Raw genomic sequence first — 23,803 nt, 5'->3', positions numbered from 1 at the left:
CACTCACGTGTCAACAGTTGTTCACATAGTGATAGTTGTACAAGTATCCTTAGACTTGAGGTCATCATAGTCATCTTGTGTACACTGAACTATGCTTTGGTTTAGTTCTTAGTCTCCAGGGACAATTATTAGGGCTCTTCTGGGTATAGGAATTTGTACACGAAGATAGTGTATGATCAATAAAGGATCTACCCCTTCCAGTGAAGGAAGCGAATGTTCAAGGCTGATCCACTTATGCTAGTTCAGGAATCTCTGGCCAGAGTGAATGAAATTAGAAATGAGTTTCTAATTTGTATAGACCTACGCATAGTAAATGGTAAGCAAGTGATTGAATTAGATAGGCTTGACACGAGATCCATGCCTTGTATTTAATCGGGACATTGTAGGGTAGAAGGAGTTTATTGTACGGTAACTATTCACTGAATAGGTTCTTGGTATTCTAAGCAGTGAATCCGGATAGTCGCGATATGCTGAGAAGTATCCCTCACGATGTAGAATAAATGTGATTAATTAATTAATCATATTTAATAAATTAGAGAATTTATATAAATAATGATAAAATAGTTTTATTATTATTTATTTCTACTACCGGCTTAATATTGAACCTACAGGGTCACACCATAAAAAGAGAATGATTTAATGGTGGAGGAATTAATTAATAATGGCTAATAATTATTTATTTATGAAATAAATAATTAATTGGCAAATTTAATAATTGATTAAATGAGATTTAATTGATTATAAATTAATTAAGAAAAGTTTTTAATATTATTAATTAAAGGATTTAATTTTTGGAAATTAAATCAAGAGAGAGAATTATTTCTAAAGTGTTTAGAAAAAGGATTAATGATTAAAAGGTGTTTTAATTATTAATGAGAATAATAAATGGGATAATAATAATATTATTTATGGAAAATTTCAGCTGAAAATTTTGCCTATAAATACACTATTATAGACCCTATTTTATTCTAACCCACATCGAACCCGAAAACCCAAAAAGTTTGGAAAACCCAATTCTCTCCACCTCCTTCCTCCTCCTTAACATCGTTTTCTTGGTGGATACCGGTGGAGTGCTTCACACTTGAGGAGCAACTGCTAAGGATCTCTGATCGTTATCTCCGAATTATTTTTAAAGGTTAGATTCGATCCCTCGAATTTTTATTCACGATTTATATGCTTTTATTTGGATTTTATGTGTGTAAAAGCTTTTTACCATGCCCCCGCTGCGTTTAAAATCCAACAATGGTATCAGAGCATAGGTTGTATGCATATAGATCTGTGGTAAAATTTTCAGAATTTTATGTGCTTGTATGAATTAATTATGATTTTTACAAGTTATATCATGGATTAATTTTGTCTGATGAGAAATCGTTTCTCATAATAATTTTGAATGTTGATCTGGATTCGACAAGTGTTGTAGATCGTCTGGGTATTTTTTTCATAAGTTTATGATGTATAGATTTTTTATTATGAATTTTTGAAGTTCTTGTAATTAAAATTTGTAATTAAATAAGTAAATATATGTATATATAGTATATATATATATTTGTATCATTTGCAATATATGTACATCTGTACATCTTCTACTGTTGTTTGTGTGTTGCACGGAGAAAAAGAGAGCAGACAGAGATCAGACAAGTCAGGTACGGCGTTCAGATGGCAGGCGCGTGTGGCGCACGCGCGAGGGAAGGGCTGTTGCGCATTCGTGGAATGCGTTACACCCTTTAATGGCTTAAAATGGGTGTAACGCATCACCGGAATGCGTTACAGGTCCTGTAACGCGTTCCTGTAATGCGTTACAGCCCGTCTGTTAATTTTAAAATTGATTTTCTGGGAGTTTCGTAACTCCGTTTTGGGCGTGCAATATACCGTTGGATTCGCTTTTCCGAGACGGATCTAATGGAGTGATCAATTTTAGTTTATATAAAAGTTTTGAACTGTTTATATTCCATGAAGTGTTTTAAAGCTGTTTTTGATCGTTTGAATTGATTTTAAATGCTTCTTGTGATACATAGAGATGTATATTGCTTGTTCTAATGTGCTAGATGATGTAACATGCCTACCTTGATGTTTATTCATGTTGATATATGTGATATATGCTTAGTTTATCATGCGATGATAGATTTAGGTGAACTTAAATAAACATAAGGCGTTTGTTAGACAACCTAGTATAGTGAAATTGTTTCATAACCTTAATAATAATATTATGAATACAATCATGAGATTCTTGTGTTTATGAAACACATAATTGAATATGAATTTTCGATACGAGAGAAAGGATGATTCTGTCAACAACAGATTTCTATCTGTAAGAAAGGGTTATTAAGTGACGCCTCTTGACAATGCTCCACCCGATCTGGGAATCATCTGATTATTGATTATTGATTTGAAATATTTAATTTAAAAGGAAGAATTTCTTTATAATATGATTATGATTGTAACGTAATATAATCCCTCTAAAATTAAATAATATCAAGTAGTAATTGGCCAATGATACAACGGGCTTGTGTCGGTCATAGCCTTCCAACATGGTAGAAAGTAGTTCTTATTTTGGAATCATTGTCGTTTCGTGCCACAAACGAGGGCTTTGATTTCGAAATAAGAAATACTTGTCTATTACATAGAGATGTGCACATTGAGTAAGAATCTAAAGGTCGTTATGTGCCACAGCCGTGGGCTTTTGGGAACTGATTCAATTGTACGGAATGTTGGGTTAGACTTGACTTAGAATATTGAGTTTGTCGTGCCACAGCCGTGACTCAATTATTCAAGAGGCTAAAGTTTGATTAGGGAATAACATTAGATGTAATTGACAAGAGTTGTCTGCCTATTGAACATTACATGGCGTTTCGTGCCACAGCCGGGGTTGTGTAATGGAATGTAGGATCCCTATTCCCACTAGCATTATGAATGCTTAATTTTTCACGTAGGGGGTTGAATAAATTAGGTAAACTAGTGGGAGCCACTTATGAATAAAGACCCGATTCATATAGTGTTTTAAAATGAAATCGAATATTTGCTATGTGTTGTTATGTGTTTATCATTTACAGATTTACAATATACATTATGTCTTCTGCACTATCACTCAGGAGCATACTGGATGCTCAGAAATTGACTGGTCCTAATTACGCTGACTGGCTTCGAAACTTGAGAATTGTTCTCAGGATTGAGAAGCTGGAATACGTGATTGACTCACCTAAGCCTACTGAACCTGCTAGTGATGCACATAATGATGAACATGTTGTGTATCGTAAGTGGATAGATGATGCAAATATTGCTCAATGAATCATGCTAGCTTCCATGAACATTGAGCTACAGAAGCAACATGAGCATATGGATGCTCACACTATCCTAATGCATCTAAAAGAGTTGTATGATGTGGCAGGGAGGACAGCTCGATATGAGATATCAAAGGAGATGTTCGGTTGTAGGATGTATGAGGGATCATCTGTAAATGACCATGTACTTAAGATGATCAATTTGATTGAACGTCTTGGACAACTTGGTTTTGCCATGGATGGGGAGCTGAGCCAAGACTTGGTCTTGCAATCGCTTCCGAGTTCGTTCTCGCAGTTTGTTGTGAACTTTCACATGAATAAGTTGGATGTCAGCCTGCCTGAACTCCACAACATGTTGAAGACTGCGGAATCGAATTTTCCCCCTAAGAAAAGTTCTGTTCTTCTAATTGGTGAAGGTTCCAATCCTAAGAAAAGGAAGAGGAACCCTTCCAAGAAGAAGAAAGTAGGTGAGAAAACGCCGGTTCCACCAAAAGCGGAAGACCCCAAGAGCAAAGTTGTTTGTTTTCACTGTAACAAGGTGAGGCACTGGAAGAGGAACTGTAAGGTTTACCTTGCAGAAATGAAGAAGAAGAAGGGTAGTGAGACTACCGCTTCTGATTCAGGTATGTTCATGAAAGAAGTGAATATGTCATTAAATCAAATTTCTACTTGGGGATTAGATACCGCCTGTGGTTCTCAAATCTGCAATTTGTTGCAGGGACCAAGGAGAAGTAGGACTCTTGAGGAAGAGGAGGTGATTCTACTGATGGGAAATGGAGCAAGAGTTGCTGCTGAAGATGTAGAATCATTTCATTTATATATGCCTACGGGCAAGACTATTATTTTAAATAATTGTTATTTTGTCCCCTCGATTGTGAGGAATATTATTCCCATGTTAGACTTGGCTGGATTTTCATTTATTATTGAGAATAATGAATGTTCTATTCTTAGAGATAATATTCTTTATGGACGTGGTACTTTAAATAATGGTCTGTATAAATGTGACATAATTTACTTCAGATTGAACAAACTAATAAAAGAAAAGGGATGATGAAAATCTCACTTCATAGTGGCACTGCAGTCTCTATTTAGTGGACATGGAGAGAGGGCTGTAGATTTGCTAGGAATGGTACACACAGATGTATGTGGACCAATGTCTACGCAAGCCATGGGTGGATTTTCATACTTCATTACTTTCATAGATGATAGATCTGGATTCGGATATGTGTTTGATGAAACACAAGTCTGAGGCCTTTGAAAAGTTCAAAGAATATAAGTATGAAGTGGAGAAACAACCAAACATAGTATTATAACTCTTCGATCAGATCGAGGTGGTGAATACTTTAATGGAGTGTTTCTAGATTATCTCAAAGTAAATGGTATAGTCTCCCAGTGGACTCCTCCGGATTGGTATCTGAAAGGAGAAATCAAACTTTGTTAGACATAGTTCGGTCCATGATGAGCTATGCAAATCTTCCAGTATTCCTATGGGGTTATGCATTGGAAACCTCAGCATATTTACTGAATAAGGTGCCTTCCAAAATCTGTTCCTCAAACTTCGTATGAGATATGGAAAGAAAGGAAACCGAGTCTTAAACACGTTAAGATTTGGGGATGTCCAGCTTATGTCAAGAAAGTTGACCCAGATAAGCTGGAATATCGATCCATAAAATATAGTTTTGTGGGATAAACTAAAGAGACTTTAGGGTATTACTTTTACACCGATCATCGGGTGTTTGTATCCAGACATGCTACCTTCTTGGAAAAGGAGTTTATCCTTGAAGGAAACAGTGGGAGCAAAATTGAACTTGATGAAGTTCAAGAAGCACAAACTACTACGGATCAAGTGGAAACACTTGTTCTGACTGAACAACCTTTTGTGGAACAGCCCATTCATAGAACAGGGAGAGTGTCTCGCCAACCTGAGAGGTAATATGGCCTTGTCATTGAGAATGACAATGAGTTGTCGATCATTGATGATGATGACCCTGTGACCTATAATGAGGCTATGAGTAGTGTTGACTCAGAGAAATGGCATAGTGCCATGAAATCCAGAATAGAATCTATGTATACGATATACAAAAGATAGATTATAGCAGATGGCCAGGTGGAGACCTATAAGGCCAGGCTTGTGGCAAAAGGATTCAAACAAAGGCAATGGATTGACTTTGATGAAACCTTTTACCTGTAGCCCTGTTAAAATCAGTTCGGATTTTGCTTGCGATTGCCGCTTACTACGACTATGAGATCTGGCATATAGCCAGATGGTTTCTTTCCAAGGGAATTGAAAACCTAGTGTGTAAGCTACTGCGAACCATATGTAGTTTAAAGCAAGCTTCTCGAAAGATGGAACATTCGTTTTGATGAGACAATCAAAGAGTTTGATTTTATCAAAAACGTAGATGAACCATGCGTTTACAAAAGGGTTAGTGGGAGCGCGATAACATTTCTTGTGTTGTAATGAAATAGAGTTGACACACATAACAACAAAGCAAACCCACTCACAAAGCTACTTTATGAAAGTCACTTTGATCGTCATAAAGACAAGATGGGTATTAGATACCAGAGTGATTGGCTTTAGTACAAGTGGGAGATTGAAAGGAATATATCCTAAGTCCAATCATGTATTAGGATTTAGGAATAACTTTTATGAATCTGTTTTGATTTCATTGATATTAATAAAAGACTTGTTTTGTTTTTATCAAGGGCTTTATCTATTTAAGTGTTTAAATAAGATATACCATAGTTTAGAGTAAAGCTTTTTATGAATTATGATGAGATCATAATAGTGAGACCTAAAAAGATGATAACTTTAAACTTAAATAGTTCCTGGTCGTAGGATTACTAACTGGTAATTAATAATCCGCAGAGATCGGTACATACTATGCTTGCTTCATTATGAAGGATGTCTGTTCTCATAGACATTTGTGTGGTGACACTATAGCTAGTATGTAGGTGCTTATTATAGAATAAGTTCACTGAACATGACTCGCACAGCTGAACAACTGATGGAGTTCACTCACGTGTCAACAGTTGTTCACATAGTGATAGTTGTACAAGTATCCTTAGACTTGAGGTCATCATAGTCATCTTGTGTACACTGAACTATGCTTTGGTTTAGTTCTTAGTCTCCAGGGACAATTATTAGGGCTCTTCTGGGTATAAGAATTTGTACACGAAGATAGTGTATGATCAATAAAGGATCTACCCCTTCCAGTGAAGGAAGCGAATGTTCAAGGCTGATCCACTTATGCTAGTTCAGGAATCTCTGGCCAGAGTGAATGAAATTAGAAAGGAGTTTCTAATTTGCATAGAACTACGCATAGTAAATGGTAAGCAAGTGATTGAATTAGATAGGCTTGACACGAGATCCATGCCTTATATTTAATCGGGACATTGTAGGGTAGAACTATTCACTGAATAGGTTCTTGGTATTCTAAGCAGTGAATTCATATTATCCGGATAGTCGCGATATGCTGAGAAGTATCCCTCACGATGTAGAATAAATGTGATTAATTAATTAATCATATTTAATAAATTAGAGAATTTATATAAATAATGATAAAATAGTTTTATTATTATTTATTTCTACTACCGGCTTAATATTGAACCTACAGGGTCACGCCATAAAAAGAGAATGATTTAATGGTGGAGGAATTAATTAATAATGGCTAATAATTATTTATTTATGAAATAAATAATTAATTGGAAAATTTAATAATTGATTAAATGAGATTTAATTGATTATAAATTAATTAAGAAAATTTCTTAATATTATTAATTAAAGGATTTAATTTTTGGAAATTAAATCAAGAGAGAGAATTATTTCTAAAGTGTTTAGAAAAAGGATTAATGATTAAAAGGTGTTTTCATTATTAATGAGAATAATAAATGGGATAATAATAATATTATTTATGGAAAATTTCAGCTGAAAATTTTGCCTATAAATACACTATTATAGACCCTATTTTATTCTAACCCACATCGAACCCGAAAACCCAAAAAGTTTGGAAAACCCAATTCTCTCCACCTCCTTCCTCCTCCTTAACATCGTTTTCTTGGTGGATACCGGTGGAGTGCTTCACACTTGAGGAGCAACTGCTAAGGATCTCTGATCGTTGTCTCTGAATTATTTTTAAAGGTTAGATTCGATCCCTCGAATTTTTATTCATGATTTATATGCTTTTATTTGGATTTTATGTGTGTAAAAGTGTTTTACCATGCCCCCGCTGCGTTTAAAATCCAACACTTTACACCTGGCAACGCATGAATAGTCAGTAAAAAGTTAAAACAGGAGTTAATGGGCACGTAAAATAGGCAATAATTAACGTGCACATGCAGTTATTCAAAACCAACATGTTGACCACTAACCGATAATGATTATGACTGTTGTTAACTTACCCAAATTATTCTGATTTAAATATGACTGTTTCAGATTTTACCACAAATAAGTCAAATAAAGAAAAATGCCACGTAAGCATCAAAGATTCCATCAGGATTTAATATCAGAACTTAACTTATATCAGATTAAGCAGTCATCAGAACATGGCTTTTGTACTCAAATAGTGAATATCTTTTTCTGTGATTCTTCATACAAATACTGACTTGTTTTTTTCAGAGTTTAATCATCAGAACTTCCATCAGAACTTATCCTCAGAAATTATGCAAATGACACTTAACTGTTTGTCAAAAACAACTTAATCACCACATTAATTTTCATCATTCATATGGAGTGAGAGTGTGTGCATTCAGCAAAATATCAGATAAAGATTAAAGTCTGATCAACTTCAGTACATCTTAGAAATAAGGCATAACTAAGAAAAATGCTTAAAATCTGTCATCAGTCATGATGTCTACTATGGAACAAATTTATTCAAGAGTCCACCTCAACTGTTTGTGCTCATTTTATGCATCTTTTGAAATTCCTTTTTACAGTGGCTTCTCAGTGTAAGTGAGTCACGACTGTTTATCAGAATTTATGCTGTTATCAGAGTATTTCTCCAGTAATCATAGAGTGTGAAAAGTCACCAAGAAAAAAATATTTGCTTTTCTAATGCATATTACTTAATACCAGCAATACACTTGGGTCTTCCCTTCCACATTTTTACTCTAGATCTTAAAGGAGTACCTAACTTTTATTCTTTTCTTTTCTTTTGATAAGTGAGGCTTATCAGCACTTAGTTCATTCTTAAGATTTACTGACATCAGAATTTGATAGATAAGAAACAAGAATCTAGTTTGTGACTTAGTAATAAGATACACAAAGTAAACTTGACTAAGCTCAATATCAGAATCTCCTTGTGTTAATGAGTTTCCACATAAACAACTAATTCAAACATGGGATTTCTAGTATGTTAAAGACTACTAGGTCAGCATCTAGCACAGTTATCATCATTGGATTGAATAGTTACAGAACAATCAAAACACTTATCAGAGTATCTAAATCCACATCAGATAACAATCAACATTTAATGAATTTTCAGATTATGCACAGATTATATATAGATAATATAATCTGTAAACATTGATCATAAAGTCTGATGCATGAGAATAAAAACTAAGCAGATTTAGAGAAAGAACCTGAAACCATTCCAAGTTCATTTACCAATCTTATAAAAGTAGCTTCATATAGTGGTTTTGTGAAGATATCTGCTAGCTGTTGATCTGTTGGAACAAAATGCAATTCCACTGTACCTTCATCCACATGCTCCCTTATGAAATGGTACCTTATGCTGATGTGCTTTGTCATTGAGTGTTAAACTGGATTACCTGTCATAGCAATAGCACTTTGATTATCACAGTAAATAGGGATTTTAGAAAATTCTAACCCATAATCCAGTAACTGATTCTTCATCCAAAGAATCTATGCCCAACAGCTCCCTGCAGTAATATATTATGCTTTCGCAGTTGATGTGGAAATTGACTTTTGTTTCTTGATAAACCAAGAAACCAATCTGCCTCCAATAAATTGGCAGCTTCCACTAGTGTTTTTCCTGTCAATTTGCATCCTGCAAAATCTACATCTGAGTAACCAATTAGCTTAAAATCTGATTCCCTAGGATACCACAATTCTAGATCAGTTGTATCCTTAAGGTACTTGAAAATTCTTTTCACAGCTAATAAGTGAGGTTCTCTCGGATCAGCCTGAAATCTTGCACAAAGACAGGTAGCATACATGATATCAGGTCTACTTGCAATTAGGTAGAGTAATGAGCCAATCATACCTCTGTAGTTAGTAATATCTAATGATTTACCAGTGTCCTTATCTAACTTGGTTGCAGTGGCCATGAGAGTGGATGCAGTTGAACAATCTTGCATTCCAAATTTCTTCAGTAAATTTCTGGTATACTTGGATTGACAGATAAAAGTGCCTTCTTCAGTTTGCTTGACTTGAAGGCCCAGAAAATAGCTGAGTTCTCCCATCATACTCATTTGATATCTTGACTGCATTACCTTTGCAAATTTCTCACACAGTTTGGAATTAGTAGAACCAAATATGATATCATCAATATATATCTATACCAAAAGTAAGTCATTTCCAAGGTTGAGGTAGAATAAAGTCTTGTCAATTGTGCCTCTGTGAAATCCACTTTCCAGAAGGAATTGAGCTAAAGTCTCATACCATGCTCTTGGAGCTTGCTTAAGGCCATAAAGTGCTTTGTCAAGCCTGTAGACATGATTGGGAAGTTTAGGATCTACAAAGCCTGGAGGTTGTTCAACATATACCTCTTCTTCCAATTCTCCATTGAGAAAAGCACTTTTCACATCCATTTGAAAGACTTTAAACTTCTTGTGAGCAACATAAGCCAAAAAGATCCTTATGGCTTCTAATCTAGCAACTGGTGCAAATGTTTTATCATAATCAATACCCTCCTGCTGAGAGTAACCTTTAGCAACCAGTCTTGCTTTATTCCTTGTAATTATGTCATCACTGTCAGTTTTGTTTCTGAACACCCATTTTGTACCAACAACTGATATGTTCTTGGTCTTGGCACTAGGGTCCAGATTTATTTCTTTCAAATTCATTTAACTCTTCCTGCATTGCTTGCACCCAATCAGCATCTTGAAGAGCTTCTTCCACTTTCTTTGGTTTAGTCTGAGATTGAAAAGAATGATAGAGACATTCATTTGAAGTTGCAGTTCTAGTTATGACACCTGCTTCAGGATCTCCAATGATTAAATAAGGTGTATATGCTTTAGTCCACTTTCTTGCAGATGGAAGTTGATCTCTAGAACTGGATCCTCCCCCATGATCCATGCTGTCTCCATCAGCATTTTCTGATGCTCCCCCTGTAGTTATGCTCTCTGAGACTTCAGAATTTGAATTTTCAGGAGGTGAAGAATCAGAGCTTCCAAAATTATCAGAATTTGGCTCATCAGAACTAGATGAATCAGAACTTGAAGAGCCAGTGACAGGTTCTGATGCGTCTCGAGAGTCTTGAGATGTGGTAGGTTCTTCAGCTTGCTCCCCCTGGACAGGTGCATTTTCCTTTGGAGTTGTTACCACAGTTTCAACGACATCAGAACTTAATCCATCAGAACTTATAGGATCAGGATTTAAGTCATCAGAATTTCCAGAATTAGAATTTAAATCTTCATTCTCAAATCCCAGCTGATCATGATCATCGAAATCTTCAAGTCCAGTAATCTTCTTATCATCAAAAGAGACATTGATAGATTCCATGACAATTCTTGTTCTTAAATTGTAGACTCTGAAGGCTTTTGTGGAAAGTGGATACCCAAAAAAAATTCCTTCATCAGCTTTTAGATCAAATTTTGACAGCTGTTCAGGATGAGTCTTAAGAACAAAACACTTGCAACCAAATACATGAAAATATTTCATATTTGGCTTCTTTTTCTTCACCATCTCATATGGTGTTTTTTCATGCTTGTTTATGAGTGTAGCATTTTGTGTAAAACAAGCAGTCTGCACAACTTCAGCCCAAAAATAGGATGGTAGCTTTGCTTCATCAAGCATTGTTCGTGCAGCTTCAATGAGTGTCCCGTTCTTTCTTTCTACAACTCCATTTTGCTGTGGAGTTCCAGGTGCAGAAAATTCCTATTTGATTCCATGATCTTTGCAGAACTCTTCCATGATTGAATTCTTGAACTCAGTGCCATTATCATTCCTTATTATTTTAACAGAATCTTTGATCAATTTATCCAGCTGTTTGACATGATCAGTTAGAGTAGATGTTATTTCAGTCTTCTTGTGCAAGAAATACACCCAAGTGTATCTTGTGAACTCATCCACTATAACCATAGCATATCTCTTCTTTGCAATAGACATGACATTGACTGGACCAAATAGATCAACATGCAGTAGGTGATAAGGCTCAAGAATTGATGACTCAGTTTTGCTCTTGAAAGAAGATTTTCTTTGTTTTGCCTTCTGACATGAATAACAAAGGCCATCAGGAGCAAATACTGTTTTTGGCAGTCATCTCACAAGATCTTTCTTTACAAGTTCATTTATATTGTTGAAATTTAAATGAGAGAGTTTTTTGTGCCAATTCCAGCTTTCTTTAATTGATGCTCTACTCAACAGATAAATTGCAGAACCATTAGTATTTGTTAAAAATCTGGATTCATAAATGTTACCATGCCTGTATCCTTTCAGAACCACTTTGCCTATAGAATTACTTATAACTTCACAGTGTTCTTCAAAGAAATCCACATGATAACCTATGTCACAGATTTGACTTATACTCAACAGATTGTGTTTAAGTCCTGAGACAAGAGCTACTGATTCAATGATGACATTCCAAAGATTGATTTTGCCATATCCCAGAGTTTTTCCAATGTTGCCATCTCCATAAGAAACTCCTGGGCCAGCTTTCTCCACAAAATCTGATAGCAGGGCTTTATTTCCAGTCATATGTCCTGAACATCCACTGTCCAGAACTAGGATGTTCTTCCTGTTGCCTTGCAATCACAAAGACCACTAATGGTTAGTTTTAAGGACCCATACTTGCTTGGATCATTTGGTCTTTTTAAGTTTGTTAACATTTGCAGCAGATTTAACATCAGAGTTTATGCTAACATTTTTCTTATCAGTATTAACAGTATCAGACTTTGCATCATACTTTACACTAGAAGGAATTAAAGCAACTTTCTTCAAAGAAGGTTTTATCTGATAAAAATCATAGTACAAACTATGATATTCCTTACAAGTATAAATGGAATGCCATATACTACCACAATGAAAACAAGGATTTTGTGGCTTAAACCTAACAGACTGACTCTTAACTCCTGACTTAGAAGGTAAGGAGTTTATATTCTTATTCTTCCTGCAAAAAGAAGCCAGATGGTTAGAGTTTCCACAGTTATAGCATTTCTTTCTAGGAGCATTAGGAACAGGCATATAATTGTTGCTTTTATTCACACCTTCCTTTCCATTCCTATTTTTCCTAGCTACCTTTACCTTGTTTACACTGGTAATCTCTTTCAGCTTATGTTTAAGCTGCTTCTTTGTCATTAAGCCTATGTTAACTTCAGTTGGTTTATTATGTTCTAATTTGTCAGAAGTTTACTCTGCTATCACTTCTGTCTCAATATCTTTCATCTTTTCAGAATCAGACTTTACAGTTTTAGCTACAAATTTAACAAGATTTACCTTTGGCTTATGGGTCATTTGGCAAATCTGAATCATTTATATCTGAATTATTAATATTTCTGAATGATGTGAATTAATCAAAAATATGAATATCAATTGATTAAGATCATTTGGTATATATTTATTTTTATGATTTCTGAATGATTAAATTTTGTGATTAAACGAGTCTGAAAAAATTACAAGATTTTAAAATTGATATAATATTGAATGTTAAAAGTGCTAAGCATTTAAAATGCTAGATGCACTAAATATTTTAAAAAATAATGTGTTTTAATTAAAAATGTAATTCAGACAAAGACATGTATAAATTAAAAAAGGTACTAATACGCTTTAGTAAAAGTAATTGGTTAGTTATTAATAAATATAATATTTTATTAAATAAAATTGCTCGTGATTTTTTTTATAAAAAGAAGTGTTTTAGTTGGGTAAAATAAAAAGGGCAATGTGTTTAACTTGAAAAAATTTATTGATTTATATATTAATTAAGTTAGGATAATTAAGTAAAAATAAAATTTAAATAAGGGTAGTTAAGTAAATTAAGCTGGTATCGTACTATCGATCCACTCTCAAATTTTTAAGGTTTCATTGATTATAATATAATATAGTGTAGCTAGATATTAAATTTGGATACATGGGAATATTATTAAAAAATTATTAACTTAATAAAATAACTTGTTTATCATAATATTTGTTTTAATGTTAGTGCAAAATGATATAATTATGAATGTCATAATAATTATAGTTAATAAAAAAATATTAAAAATGAAAGAGAAAATAGGCTTTTGCAAAAAAGAAGGAAAAAAATAATATAAAAGCTTGATAAAAAGTGTGGACAGTATCATATGAATCATTCAGATAAAGTTATCTACATGAATGATCAAGTGATTTATGAATCGCTCATGTGTTAAATGTTTTCAGATAAATGATCTGAATGAAAGATGCGGTCAGATCAGTGTTCATTTAGTAACATTCAGGGCCAAACAAATGGGGTCTTAGTAGTCTGTTTAACAATAATTGACTTAACTTGTTCAGTTCCTTTTTCACTTTTCTCATCTCTATAACCTAAGCCTTCTTTCCAGTTCCCACTACTTAGTATATCCTGAGTTGTTCAGCCAGAGTTAGTCCAAGTCCTGATAATCTCTCTCTCCTTTTCTAACTCAGTTTTTAGAGATTTATTCATTTTTAGCACTTCATCTCTAACATAGAAAGCATCATCTCTATCCTTCTGAGTTTGATGGAACATAACTAACTCTTTTTCTAAATAATCATTCCTCTTTTTAAAAGCAAGATTTTCAGAAGTTAATCTTTCACATGTTAAAGTTTGATCTCTATAGCTAATAAACATGGTTTTAAGATATAATCTCAACTCAGTAATATCATCAGTATGAAAGGCATAAGTTGTTTGAGGTACCTTTAACTCAGCATCATCAGAACTGCTATCAACAATTGCCATCAAGGCATAGTTCTCCTCATCTTCAGAATCTGAAGTGTCTATCCAGCTTTTCTTCTTTGTGACAAGAGCCTTGCCTTTATCACTCTTTCCTTTCTTACAGTCAGGAGATATGTGGTCTTTCTCACCACAATTGTAGCATTTGACATTTGATTAATCTCCTCTGTCAGACTTTCCTCCTTTGCCTTCAGATTTTCTGAAGCCCTTCTTATCAGAACTTCTACCTTTCCTGAAAAACTTCTTTCCCCTTCTGAATTTCCTGTAGGCTATCTTTGTGATACCCTTCACCATAAGAGCACACAGCTTCATCATCTCTTCATCAGCATCTACTTCAGGTAGACTTTCAGTTTCTGAATCATCATCATCAGAACTTGATGATTTTGAATCAGACTTTATGATAAGAGCCTTTCCTTTTCCTTTCTTTGAGACAGCCACTTTGGGGGATTCCTCCTCAGCATTAAGAGCAACTGTCCTTGAATTTCTCCCATGTCTCTTGCTTCTTTGATCCATCTCAAGTTCATAAGTCTTGAGCATTCCATAAATTTCATTAAGAGTAGTTTCATCAAGAGCATAGTTGTCTCTTATAATAGTAGCTTTCAAATCCCAACTTTCAGGAAGAGCTAAAAGGAATTTTAGATTTGAATCTTCAATGTCATATTCCTTATCCACCAGTGACAGTTCATTCAAGAGTTTGACAAACCTGTCATATAAGTCAGTTAATGACTCATCACTTTTTGAGTCAAAGTGCTCATACTCTTGAGTGAGTATAGTCCTCCTGTTTTTCTTGATTGCATCAGTTCCCTGACACCTTGTCTCCAAAGCATCCCATATCTCTTTTGCAGTCTTGCATTAAATTACCCTATTTGACATGACATTATCAATGACACTATGCAGCAAATGCCTTACCTTTGCATCCTTGGCAATAGATGAGAAATCTTCAGCTGTGTATTCACTTTTCGTCTTTGGTATGGTCTTTGCTGGCTGATCTGCAACTTCAACAGAGAGCTTGGTTGGCTTATGCGGTCCTTCATAAATTCTGTCAAGGTATTCTGGATCTGTAGCTTCCAGAAACATAGCCATCTTCACTTTCCATATGTGATACTCAGAAGGTCTCAGCATGGGAACCCTGATAGTCTCATATCGACTATGGGTTTGAGTCTTTGGAGTTTCTTCAGTTTTGGCGGGCTTGATTGAATTTTCTGCTTCTTCAGACATGATTGTTTTGGATCTTTACTGTATGTGTGTTAACAAATAAGCTCTGATACCACTTGTTAGGTCACACAACACTGTAGAAGGGGTTGAATACAGTGTAGAATACAATCAAATCGATTTAAAGCATAAGGAACAGAAAACAGATGTATTCGATATAATAAACTCTGTTACAATGGAACTGTTCTCTCTCAGTGATGAACAAATATCACGAGAACTGCTAGGTTACAATTGTATGATCTTCTCGATGATCGTAACTCTTATAGAGTAAACCTATGTCTGTGTTTATATAGACACACAGTTACAAGATAACTTCTAATTGATATGGAATATAATCATGTCTCCTAAAATATATCAATCAGATATCTTATATAATTCTTCTAGTCCTCTAACTCTTTCCATGCATATCTTCTTTTTGTATTAGTCTCGATCTTCTTTCCTGTAAATCAGTTTCCTTCCTTAACTGTTAGTCCTCCAGTATTTAAGTTCTGATATCCATCTTCTGATATTATCTTCTGATAATCTAAGTCCTAATATCCTTAAGTCCTGACTTCTAGTAAGAATTGATATTTCCTGTTAGTTAAGATCTGAAAACTAAATATGAAACATATTAGATATGATATCTCAAATATATCCAACATATTATTACTATAAATTTGTGTAAAATATGGATATGTTATCGAATTTTTTTCGGGTTACGGATTCGGATCGGGTTTGGAACAGATTTCGGGTTTCAAGTCGGTTATCGGTTCGGTATAAACTAAGATCCAAATTCATATCCAAACTCTTTCGGGTCTAAAAATAAGATTCATATCCGAATCTAAATTCAAAAAATCGGATAAATCCAAACAGATCGGAATTAATCAGATATCCGTTAGTTTGCATAAAATTGCCCACGACGCTTGTAATTTGTATTGCTCTCCCACAGCCCCGTTTTCACGGTATCTTGTAAAATGATGCTAATGGCTCACTAGTCTTATAAAATGTACGTAAATCTGTCCTTTCGAAAAAGAGTATATAGTATAAAGATATAAGAATAAAAAAAGGGAAAAAAAACAGACGCATTACTTTAAACAGAAGATCGCAAAAATACACAGGGCAAGGACAAGGCTAAGCTGAGCATTTCTCCCAATTGGCCGCCATTGATGGCGGGAATCAAACCTAAATCGTCAGCTTCCAGAGTAGACACCAAAACTATTAACACGCGCATCTGGTTTTACTCCTTGCTGCTCACTTTACAATACGGTGCTCAGCCTCTCATCTCTAAGCGCTTCACCAGGTCCCTCTCTCTCTCTCTCTCTCTCTCTCTCTCTCTCCCTCCCCCCCTCCCCCCCTCTCTCTCTATATATTTATGCGTAGTCTTCTGCTTTACAAGTTTGTCAGGAAAAGCTGATTAACTTATTTTGTTACTCAAATGCTGATTCTCGCGTTAAAATTATTTGATTGCTTGTAGTTTAAGATTTGATAGAGTGTGCGAGTTGTATATGATACTGATGTGTCGATAAAAGAAGAAGAAGATATTCATCAGTTATTTAGAAAGCACGGCTCAATATGTGAATAAACTGCAGATTGTGTCTAATGTTGCTCCCGAATTGATATTTAGATTGTCGATGCTTAATATGTGAATTGAAAATTTAGGATTTGGTTAATTTGACTATGTGATGGTTGGTTGAATGACCAAAATAAGTTACCTAATTTTTGTAGTGAAGTTCTCTTGATTTGTAGATGTATGCTTTGCAGGATAGGCTTGATATTTTGATATCTTTAAATATACAAGTTTAGAAGTTCTAGGAAGTATTAATGTATCATTGATTTGTATAAGGATAGTTATGATATCGTGTATTAAATAGAGAGTAGAGTTTGTTCGCTAAGAAACATGCCTAGAAAACATCGCATCGCCCTTTCTCAGGTGTCCACCTTAACGAGGAATGTACCTCCACTTGAAAGACATAAGGTGATGGAAATTGCGAAGCAAAGTTTAAGATGAAATATCATTTGGATAAAAAGGAGAAGTAATTAAACATTTGCATTAGTAGATCTAACCTTCTAGTTAGACTTTGTTGTAGATCGTTCATAATATAAGTGGTTATTTGCAATGTGAATATACAGCTTAGTATATTTACTTATGTTATAAAAGATCTATGCATTGTCATTAAACACCTATTCTCATAATCGAGTCCTAGAAGGACCATACCCCCTTTATTTGACTATGCATACACATCTCTAGCAAAATGGAAGATCACACTCCAGATTTACAGTCGAAACTTGTACTTGAGTTTAACACCCACTATTGTATCATGTACTTAAAATAAATATTGTAAGTTTGAATCTTTTTTATGCAACAGAGAGATGCTATTGATGCTGATAACGGGGGGTGAAGATAATTTATGTACTTTAGATTTTAGATTTTAGTTATTTAATTACTTTATCTACACATTCATACATTGATGTAAACTACTTATAGACGTGACACGGTTTGGTTGACTAATTTGTGTAATAATATCGTGTATTAATTAGAGAGTTTGATTGCTCAGAAACATGCCTAGAAAACATCGCATTGCACTTTCTCGCATGTTCACCTTAACGAGGACTGCACCTCCACTTGAAAGGAATAAGGTGTTAGATATCGCGAAGCAATGTTTAAGATGAAATGTCATTTGGATAAAACGGAGAATTAACTAAACGTTTGCATTAGTAGATCTAATCTTCTAGTTAGACTTTGTTGTAGCTCGTTATTATGAGTCTAAGTGTTTATTTGCAATGTGAATATCGAGCTTAGTATATATACCTATTTTATAAATGATCCATGCATTTTAATTAAACACCTATTCTCATAATCGAGTCCTGGCAGGACCGTACCCTCTTACTCTAGCAAGATGGAAGATCACAGTGCAGATTTGTAGTCAAAATTTAAACTTGAGTTTAACTCCTACTATTAAATCATGTACTTCAAATAAATGTTGTAAGTTTAATTTTATTTCTGCAACATAAGAGATGCTATTGATGTTGATAACGGGAATAATAATGATGAAGATAATGTATTCATATCATTACGTAAAAAGAATGATGAGAGGGGGTAAAGATGTACACAAAAACAAATTAATCAACAAAATCGCGTCACATCTCCAAGTACTTCACATCAACGTATGAATGTGCTGTGCAGATGAATTAATTAAATAACTAAAATTTAAATTAGATAAATTATTGATGACTAAATATTTCAATCTTATTGTCCAGTGACAATTTTTCAACATTTTTGATAATTTAGTCAGAACGTCTCAATCTTTTATGCTTGGTAAGTAATTAAATTACTAAAATCTACAGTAGATAAGTTATTGATAACTAAATATTTTAACCTTATTTTCTGGTGACAGTTTTCCAACACTTTACGATAATTAAGTGTGAACGCCTCAATCTTTTATTCTCGGTAGTATGCACCAAAATAATGATTTATCCCTAAAACTTTAATTAATTGGAGTGTACTTAGCAAAAAAACGAAAAAAAGTTGGAGAGTCTTATTACGTTTTAAAGAGATTCAACAAACCACAAATTATAGGTTGATTCTTTTAACATGATAGAGTTCATCACTTCATTTACACTTAACTCACCCAAATTTTATGATAGTCCTAAATAGACTAACAAATTTGGCCTATATTCTCGAATTTATAAGCAGTGAAAAATATTTTATGAAAAGTTCTTTTCTCTATGTCTACGAATCGCTCGACTCATGATTTAATTCTTTAAACTATTTCTAATTTAGTGCAAAAAAATAAATTAATGTGTAAAATGATGTTATTATGTTATCATATAACTAGTTATACTTAAATGAAGAATAAGATGTTACTTGTAGTGTCTCTTGCGAACAAATTCCGCAGCAGTTGTGCAAAATTTATCTTTTGTTAGTAATTTTAATTGGGATTTATTCAATCAACATTTTGAACTTAATAATAAATAGCAAAGATGAGCCATGTAAACAAATAATGTTGATTTTGGAGGATGTAATTATACCCAACGTCCCAACCTAAAATTAAGATATTTGCCGGGTCTTAAATTTTGTTTGTTAGTCATTACTGCTTAACAGAAAAGTGGTGGATATTTTGAAAGCGAGGTTTATGATTGAATGTTATCTGAATGTGAGAGAAAACATTACACGAGGAAATAAACATTTAGACCACTGTATCCGACCTTCTAGTTAGACTTTTTACTCGCTGGTGTCTGTAGTTAAATGATTCATTTGTCATATCATGTTCCCTTCTCTTCTGCAGTTGCATCTTCCCTATTTTAAATTTTGTCTCACCAAGTCACCATTGTTGAATGAAGAAAGTGTCCTTAAGTGACAGTAATTATGTCGATATGACCTACCAGTTACCAGCTGTCAAGTTGTTAACTGAGGCCTATAAATGACATTTTGATCTCTTTTGTTTTCATTTAAACAAATATGTAGTACTTGCTAAAATTTATAGTAATGGAAAAAATTCTGCAAGGTCACCAGCTCCCTTTCTACATTGTCACTTGGCTCCTGTCACTTGGCTCCTGCCAGGTCTACAAACACCCGATGATAAAGTCTTTGATCATAGTACCTGATTCACATTTAAAAAATTCTTGTCCACATTTCACAAAAATGCACAAGTTAATTAAGGTGTTCATATTTTTTTGTGTTAAGCAGTTAGTTTCTGTTGTGTCTACAACATTTTTTCTTTCTGTTTCCAAATGTTCTATCAACTAGCTGTCTTTTGCATATGGGTACAGAATACAGACGTATTTCATCTTTCTCATACTTAAAATCTTGTAATTCATTCGTCCTGTCTTTCCAGTTTTGCACTAATTATGTTTATTACTGTTGTAGCCGAGAAGTGATCGTGACCTCATCTGTATTAGCATGTGAGCTTGCCAAGGTTTTCTGTGCCCTTATTCTCATGGCAAAAGAAGGCAGTTTTAGGAAGGTATTCAAGGAATGGACTTTGATTGACTCCTTAACCTTGTCAGGGTTGCCGGCAGCTACATATGCACTGCAGAATAGCTTGCTGCAAATCTCATATAAAAATCTCGATTCACTTACATTCTCAATGCTGAACCAGACAAAATTGTTTTTCACTGCTTTCTTTACTTACATTCTATTGAGGTTAGTTGTTGAAATAATTTTATCTCACATCAAGTTGTGATTTAATCAATTAAAGTTTTTTTTTGTCGACTGTTGAATAGAGAGTTTAAAGACATGTTTATTTAATAGAACGAAACTGTTTTCTTTTCATCTGAGTGTAATCTGGAATTTCCCCAACCATGGTTTACATAATGTAGGGTCCATCACAGATAATTGTTAAGAGGACCAAGCAAATTTGCATTAAGATCATTATTACCTTGATCTTCTTGGTTCACTTTCTTATGTACAGTAGCAGCTAGCATTCATCTTAATTTCGAATACATCTGTCCTATGTACTATTACATACTTCATAATAATTGTAAATGATTATACTTTTCGTTTGGACATTCTTCAGAAAAAGATAGAACATATGGTTATATAGTTCAAATGGGTCAGATTCTTGGCCATATCTGTAAGGGTTGACTATCGAAAACCCTTACTCCTGACTCCATAGGTTCTGAGAGCATTTTTTTGTTTTTAAATCAGACAGAAGCAATCAATTCAACAAATTGGGGCTCTTTTCCTGTTGATAGTTGCAGCTGTTCTTCTGAGCATTGGTGAAGGTTCCCGCAATGGATCTACAAGCAGAGACCCGGATGAAATTCTTTTCTATGGGATTGTTCCTGTCTTAGTAGCTTCTGTGCTCTCTGGTCTTGCTTCTGCATTGTGTCAGCGGGCTTCACAGGTTAGCAGAGAAGTCTGGTATCTGAAACTTTGTACCTCAGCGTTTACCCACAATGGTGAATTTCTCCTACTATGTGCTGTTATGAACTTTGCAGGTCAAGAAACGCTCATCATACTTGATGACTGTAGAAATGTCTGTAGTTGGGAGCCTCTGTTTGCTAGCTAGCACCTATAAATCTCCAGATGGAGAGGCAATCAGACAACATGGACTGTCTTATGGCTGGACTCCACTTACTTGGGTAATAATTTTTAGTGATTATGTATGCCTCTTAACTTGCTAATGAGGCTGTTCCATGTTAATACATTTACTCTGGCTTAAGGTTTTTCATAACAGCCAATATGCGTATTTTAGAAGGTTATAAAAAAAATTGTCGACCTTTGACCGAAAACATATGTAATGTGTATGGGCAGTGAATCATCTGATCCAGAAGCTAAAACTAGAACCTTATGTTAAGAGGCAGTGATTATGTATGCCTCTTAACTTGCTAATGAGGCTGTCCCGATGTTCATACATTTACTCTGGCTTAAGATTTTTTCATAACAGCCCATATGCGTATTTTAGAAGGTTTCTATAAAAAAAATTGTCGACCTTTGACCGAAAACATTTGTAATGTGTATGGGCAGTGAATCATCTGATCCAGAAGCTAAAACTAGAATCTTATGATTTGAGTATTAAACACACACAGATGCTCATTGTTGCCAAGTTATGTTGAAATGTATTATTGTTTTATTTATTATCTTGTGGAATCTTCATTAATGAACTTTTCACAAAATCACATGAATCACATCCTTCAATCTATGGAAGGTATCATTGTCGGTCACAAACTCCGACTGTGTGATGCTTTTGTTTGTAACGAGAATTCCAGAATAAAATGATAGCTACAAGTGATTGATATCATGCTCTAATGTTTTTCTTTCAGATCCCTGTATTGTTCAATGCTGTTGGTGGAATTCTAGTGGGCCTGGTGACATCCTATGCTGGTGGTGTTCGAAAGGTTAGTCTGTTTAATAGGCATTTCTAGTTGTAAGATGATGAAGGATTTACATTAATATACTTATCTTTACAGAGTGCCGTTATACTAAGGAAAACCGAAAGAACTTGTTCATATGATTAATCTCTCTCTTTGTTGCCAAATAAAGCAGAATTTAAATGATTTAATCTCTCTCCAGAATGAAAATTTTCCAAACAATATTAGCCCTCTGTCTTTGAAGAGGTTGGCACTAGGCTAGAGCCACTGGTGGCACATAATATATTTATGTTAGATTCAACATTGGTAACATGTCAATCTATTGTGGATTATGGCTTTAGAAGCCATAACAACACTTCCAATGCATTGAAACATTTCTGGTACGAGCAACACAAACCGGTTTGAGTCACGACATGATGTTACAATAGCAAGATCAGCTATAAGTGATCAATATATCCTAAAACATTGTTGCTGAGAATTAAAAAAAACAAACATAATTTGTGAAAAATCTTAAGCATTCGTTTGTAGCAAGTCCACAATTGATAATAAATTTGGATAAGATCAAGTATCCATCTCTTTACTGATTATTAAAGATACTTCTCTTGGTGGTGGTTTACATCATTTAATACATCTAATCCAGTTTGTATATTAATAATGTGCAGGGATTTGTCATTGTGTCTGCACTTCTTGTCACGGCTTTATTGCAGTTCCTCGTGGATGGAATACCACCTTCCATGTTTTGTCTACTTGCCCTTCCAATTGTTATAACCAGCATTTCAATATATCAGAAGTACCCGTACCGCATTAAAAAGAAGGAAGCCTAGACTTTGATTTCCCCATTTATTAGGTTTCTACTTTACTGTTTGTAGATTAACAACCACTGCATGCTCTTAGAAGTATAGTTGCGCCTGGTAGACAGGAAATTAAGAAAGCATTCTCATCTTTCTGTTATCATTTCCACATAAGCTTAAATGCATATTGTGGTCCGGAAGTCAATTGATGTATCTTTAGTACTGTTTGTAAACTGTGCAGAATGTAGATTACGACAAAAGTATAGTCACACTTTTGGCACGTTAGAAGTATATTTGTTGTCATATCTGCTGTGGAGTACTCCCTTCTTCCCAAAAATCGTTTCCGTTTTTGACTTTTTAGTGACTAGCTATTAATTTATGTCTAATCTATAAGATCAAATATAGTCATCAGTGATCTTGTTAGATTTGTATTTATGAGTATTTTAATATAATGAAGTTTTTATATTTTTTATTCTAATACGAAATTACAAATATTAACAATAAAAAATGTGTATTGTCAAATGTGTTCAACACAAACGAGAAAAGTATTTAGAGGGAGTATTTGTTTTTCAAATCAATAATCTGGATTAGCGAGAAACGACAATGTGGAGGAAATTAAAACAGTACATAAATCAATAACCAGTGTTTTGATATCTAATACGAGAAA

At 34.3% G+C, this 23,803-nt stretch overlaps 1 protein-coding gene across 1 annotated transcript; it reads left to right on the top strand.

Annotated features, from left to right (window-relative positions):
* Window positions 1-16,591: 16,591 nt before the first annotated feature.
* Window positions 16,592-23,439, top strand: LOC141712753 (UDP-N-acetylglucosamine transporter ROCK1). The gene is made up of 6 exons (XM_074515798.1): window positions 16,592-16,832; window positions 20,400-20,675; window positions 21,180-21,378; window positions 21,473-21,616; window positions 22,298-22,372; window positions 23,008-23,439. Exons 1-6 carry the CDS (start codon window positions 16,699-16,701, stop codon window positions 23,167-23,169), a joined length of 990 nt encoding a protein of 329 aa, XP_074371899.1. The 5' UTR covers window positions 16,592-16,698; the 3' UTR covers window positions 23,170-23,439.
* Window positions 23,440-23,803: the final 364 nt, after the last annotated feature.

The sequence above is a fragment of the Apium graveolens genome, chromosome 3 (genome assembly GCF_009905375.1).
Source record: "Apium graveolens cultivar Ventura chromosome 3, ASM990537v1, whole genome shotgun sequence".
NCBI lineage: Eukaryota > Viridiplantae > Streptophyta > Magnoliopsida > Apiales > Apiaceae > Apium > Apium graveolens.
The sequence above is the reverse complement of the archived record's forward strand: the minus strand, read 5'-3'. Positions and strand labels throughout refer to the sequence as shown.

What these genes read in the sequence shown, in the direction of transcription:
- LOC141712753 (XM_074515798.1), top strand. Translation starts at nt 16,699, where the DNA reads ATGGCGGGAATCAAACCTAAATCGTCAGCTTCCAGAGTAGACACCAAA. An exon ending in TGTGTCAGCGGGCTTCACAG is followed by an intron (nt 21,379 to 21,472) that starts GTTAGCAGAGAA and finishes TGAACTTTGCAG; the next exon opens with GTCAAGAAACGCTCATCATA. An exon ending in ATGCTGGTGGTGTTCGAAAG is followed by an intron (nt 22,373 to 23,007) that starts GTTAGTCTGTTT and finishes AATAATGTGCAG; the next exon opens with GGATTTGTCATTGTGTCTGC.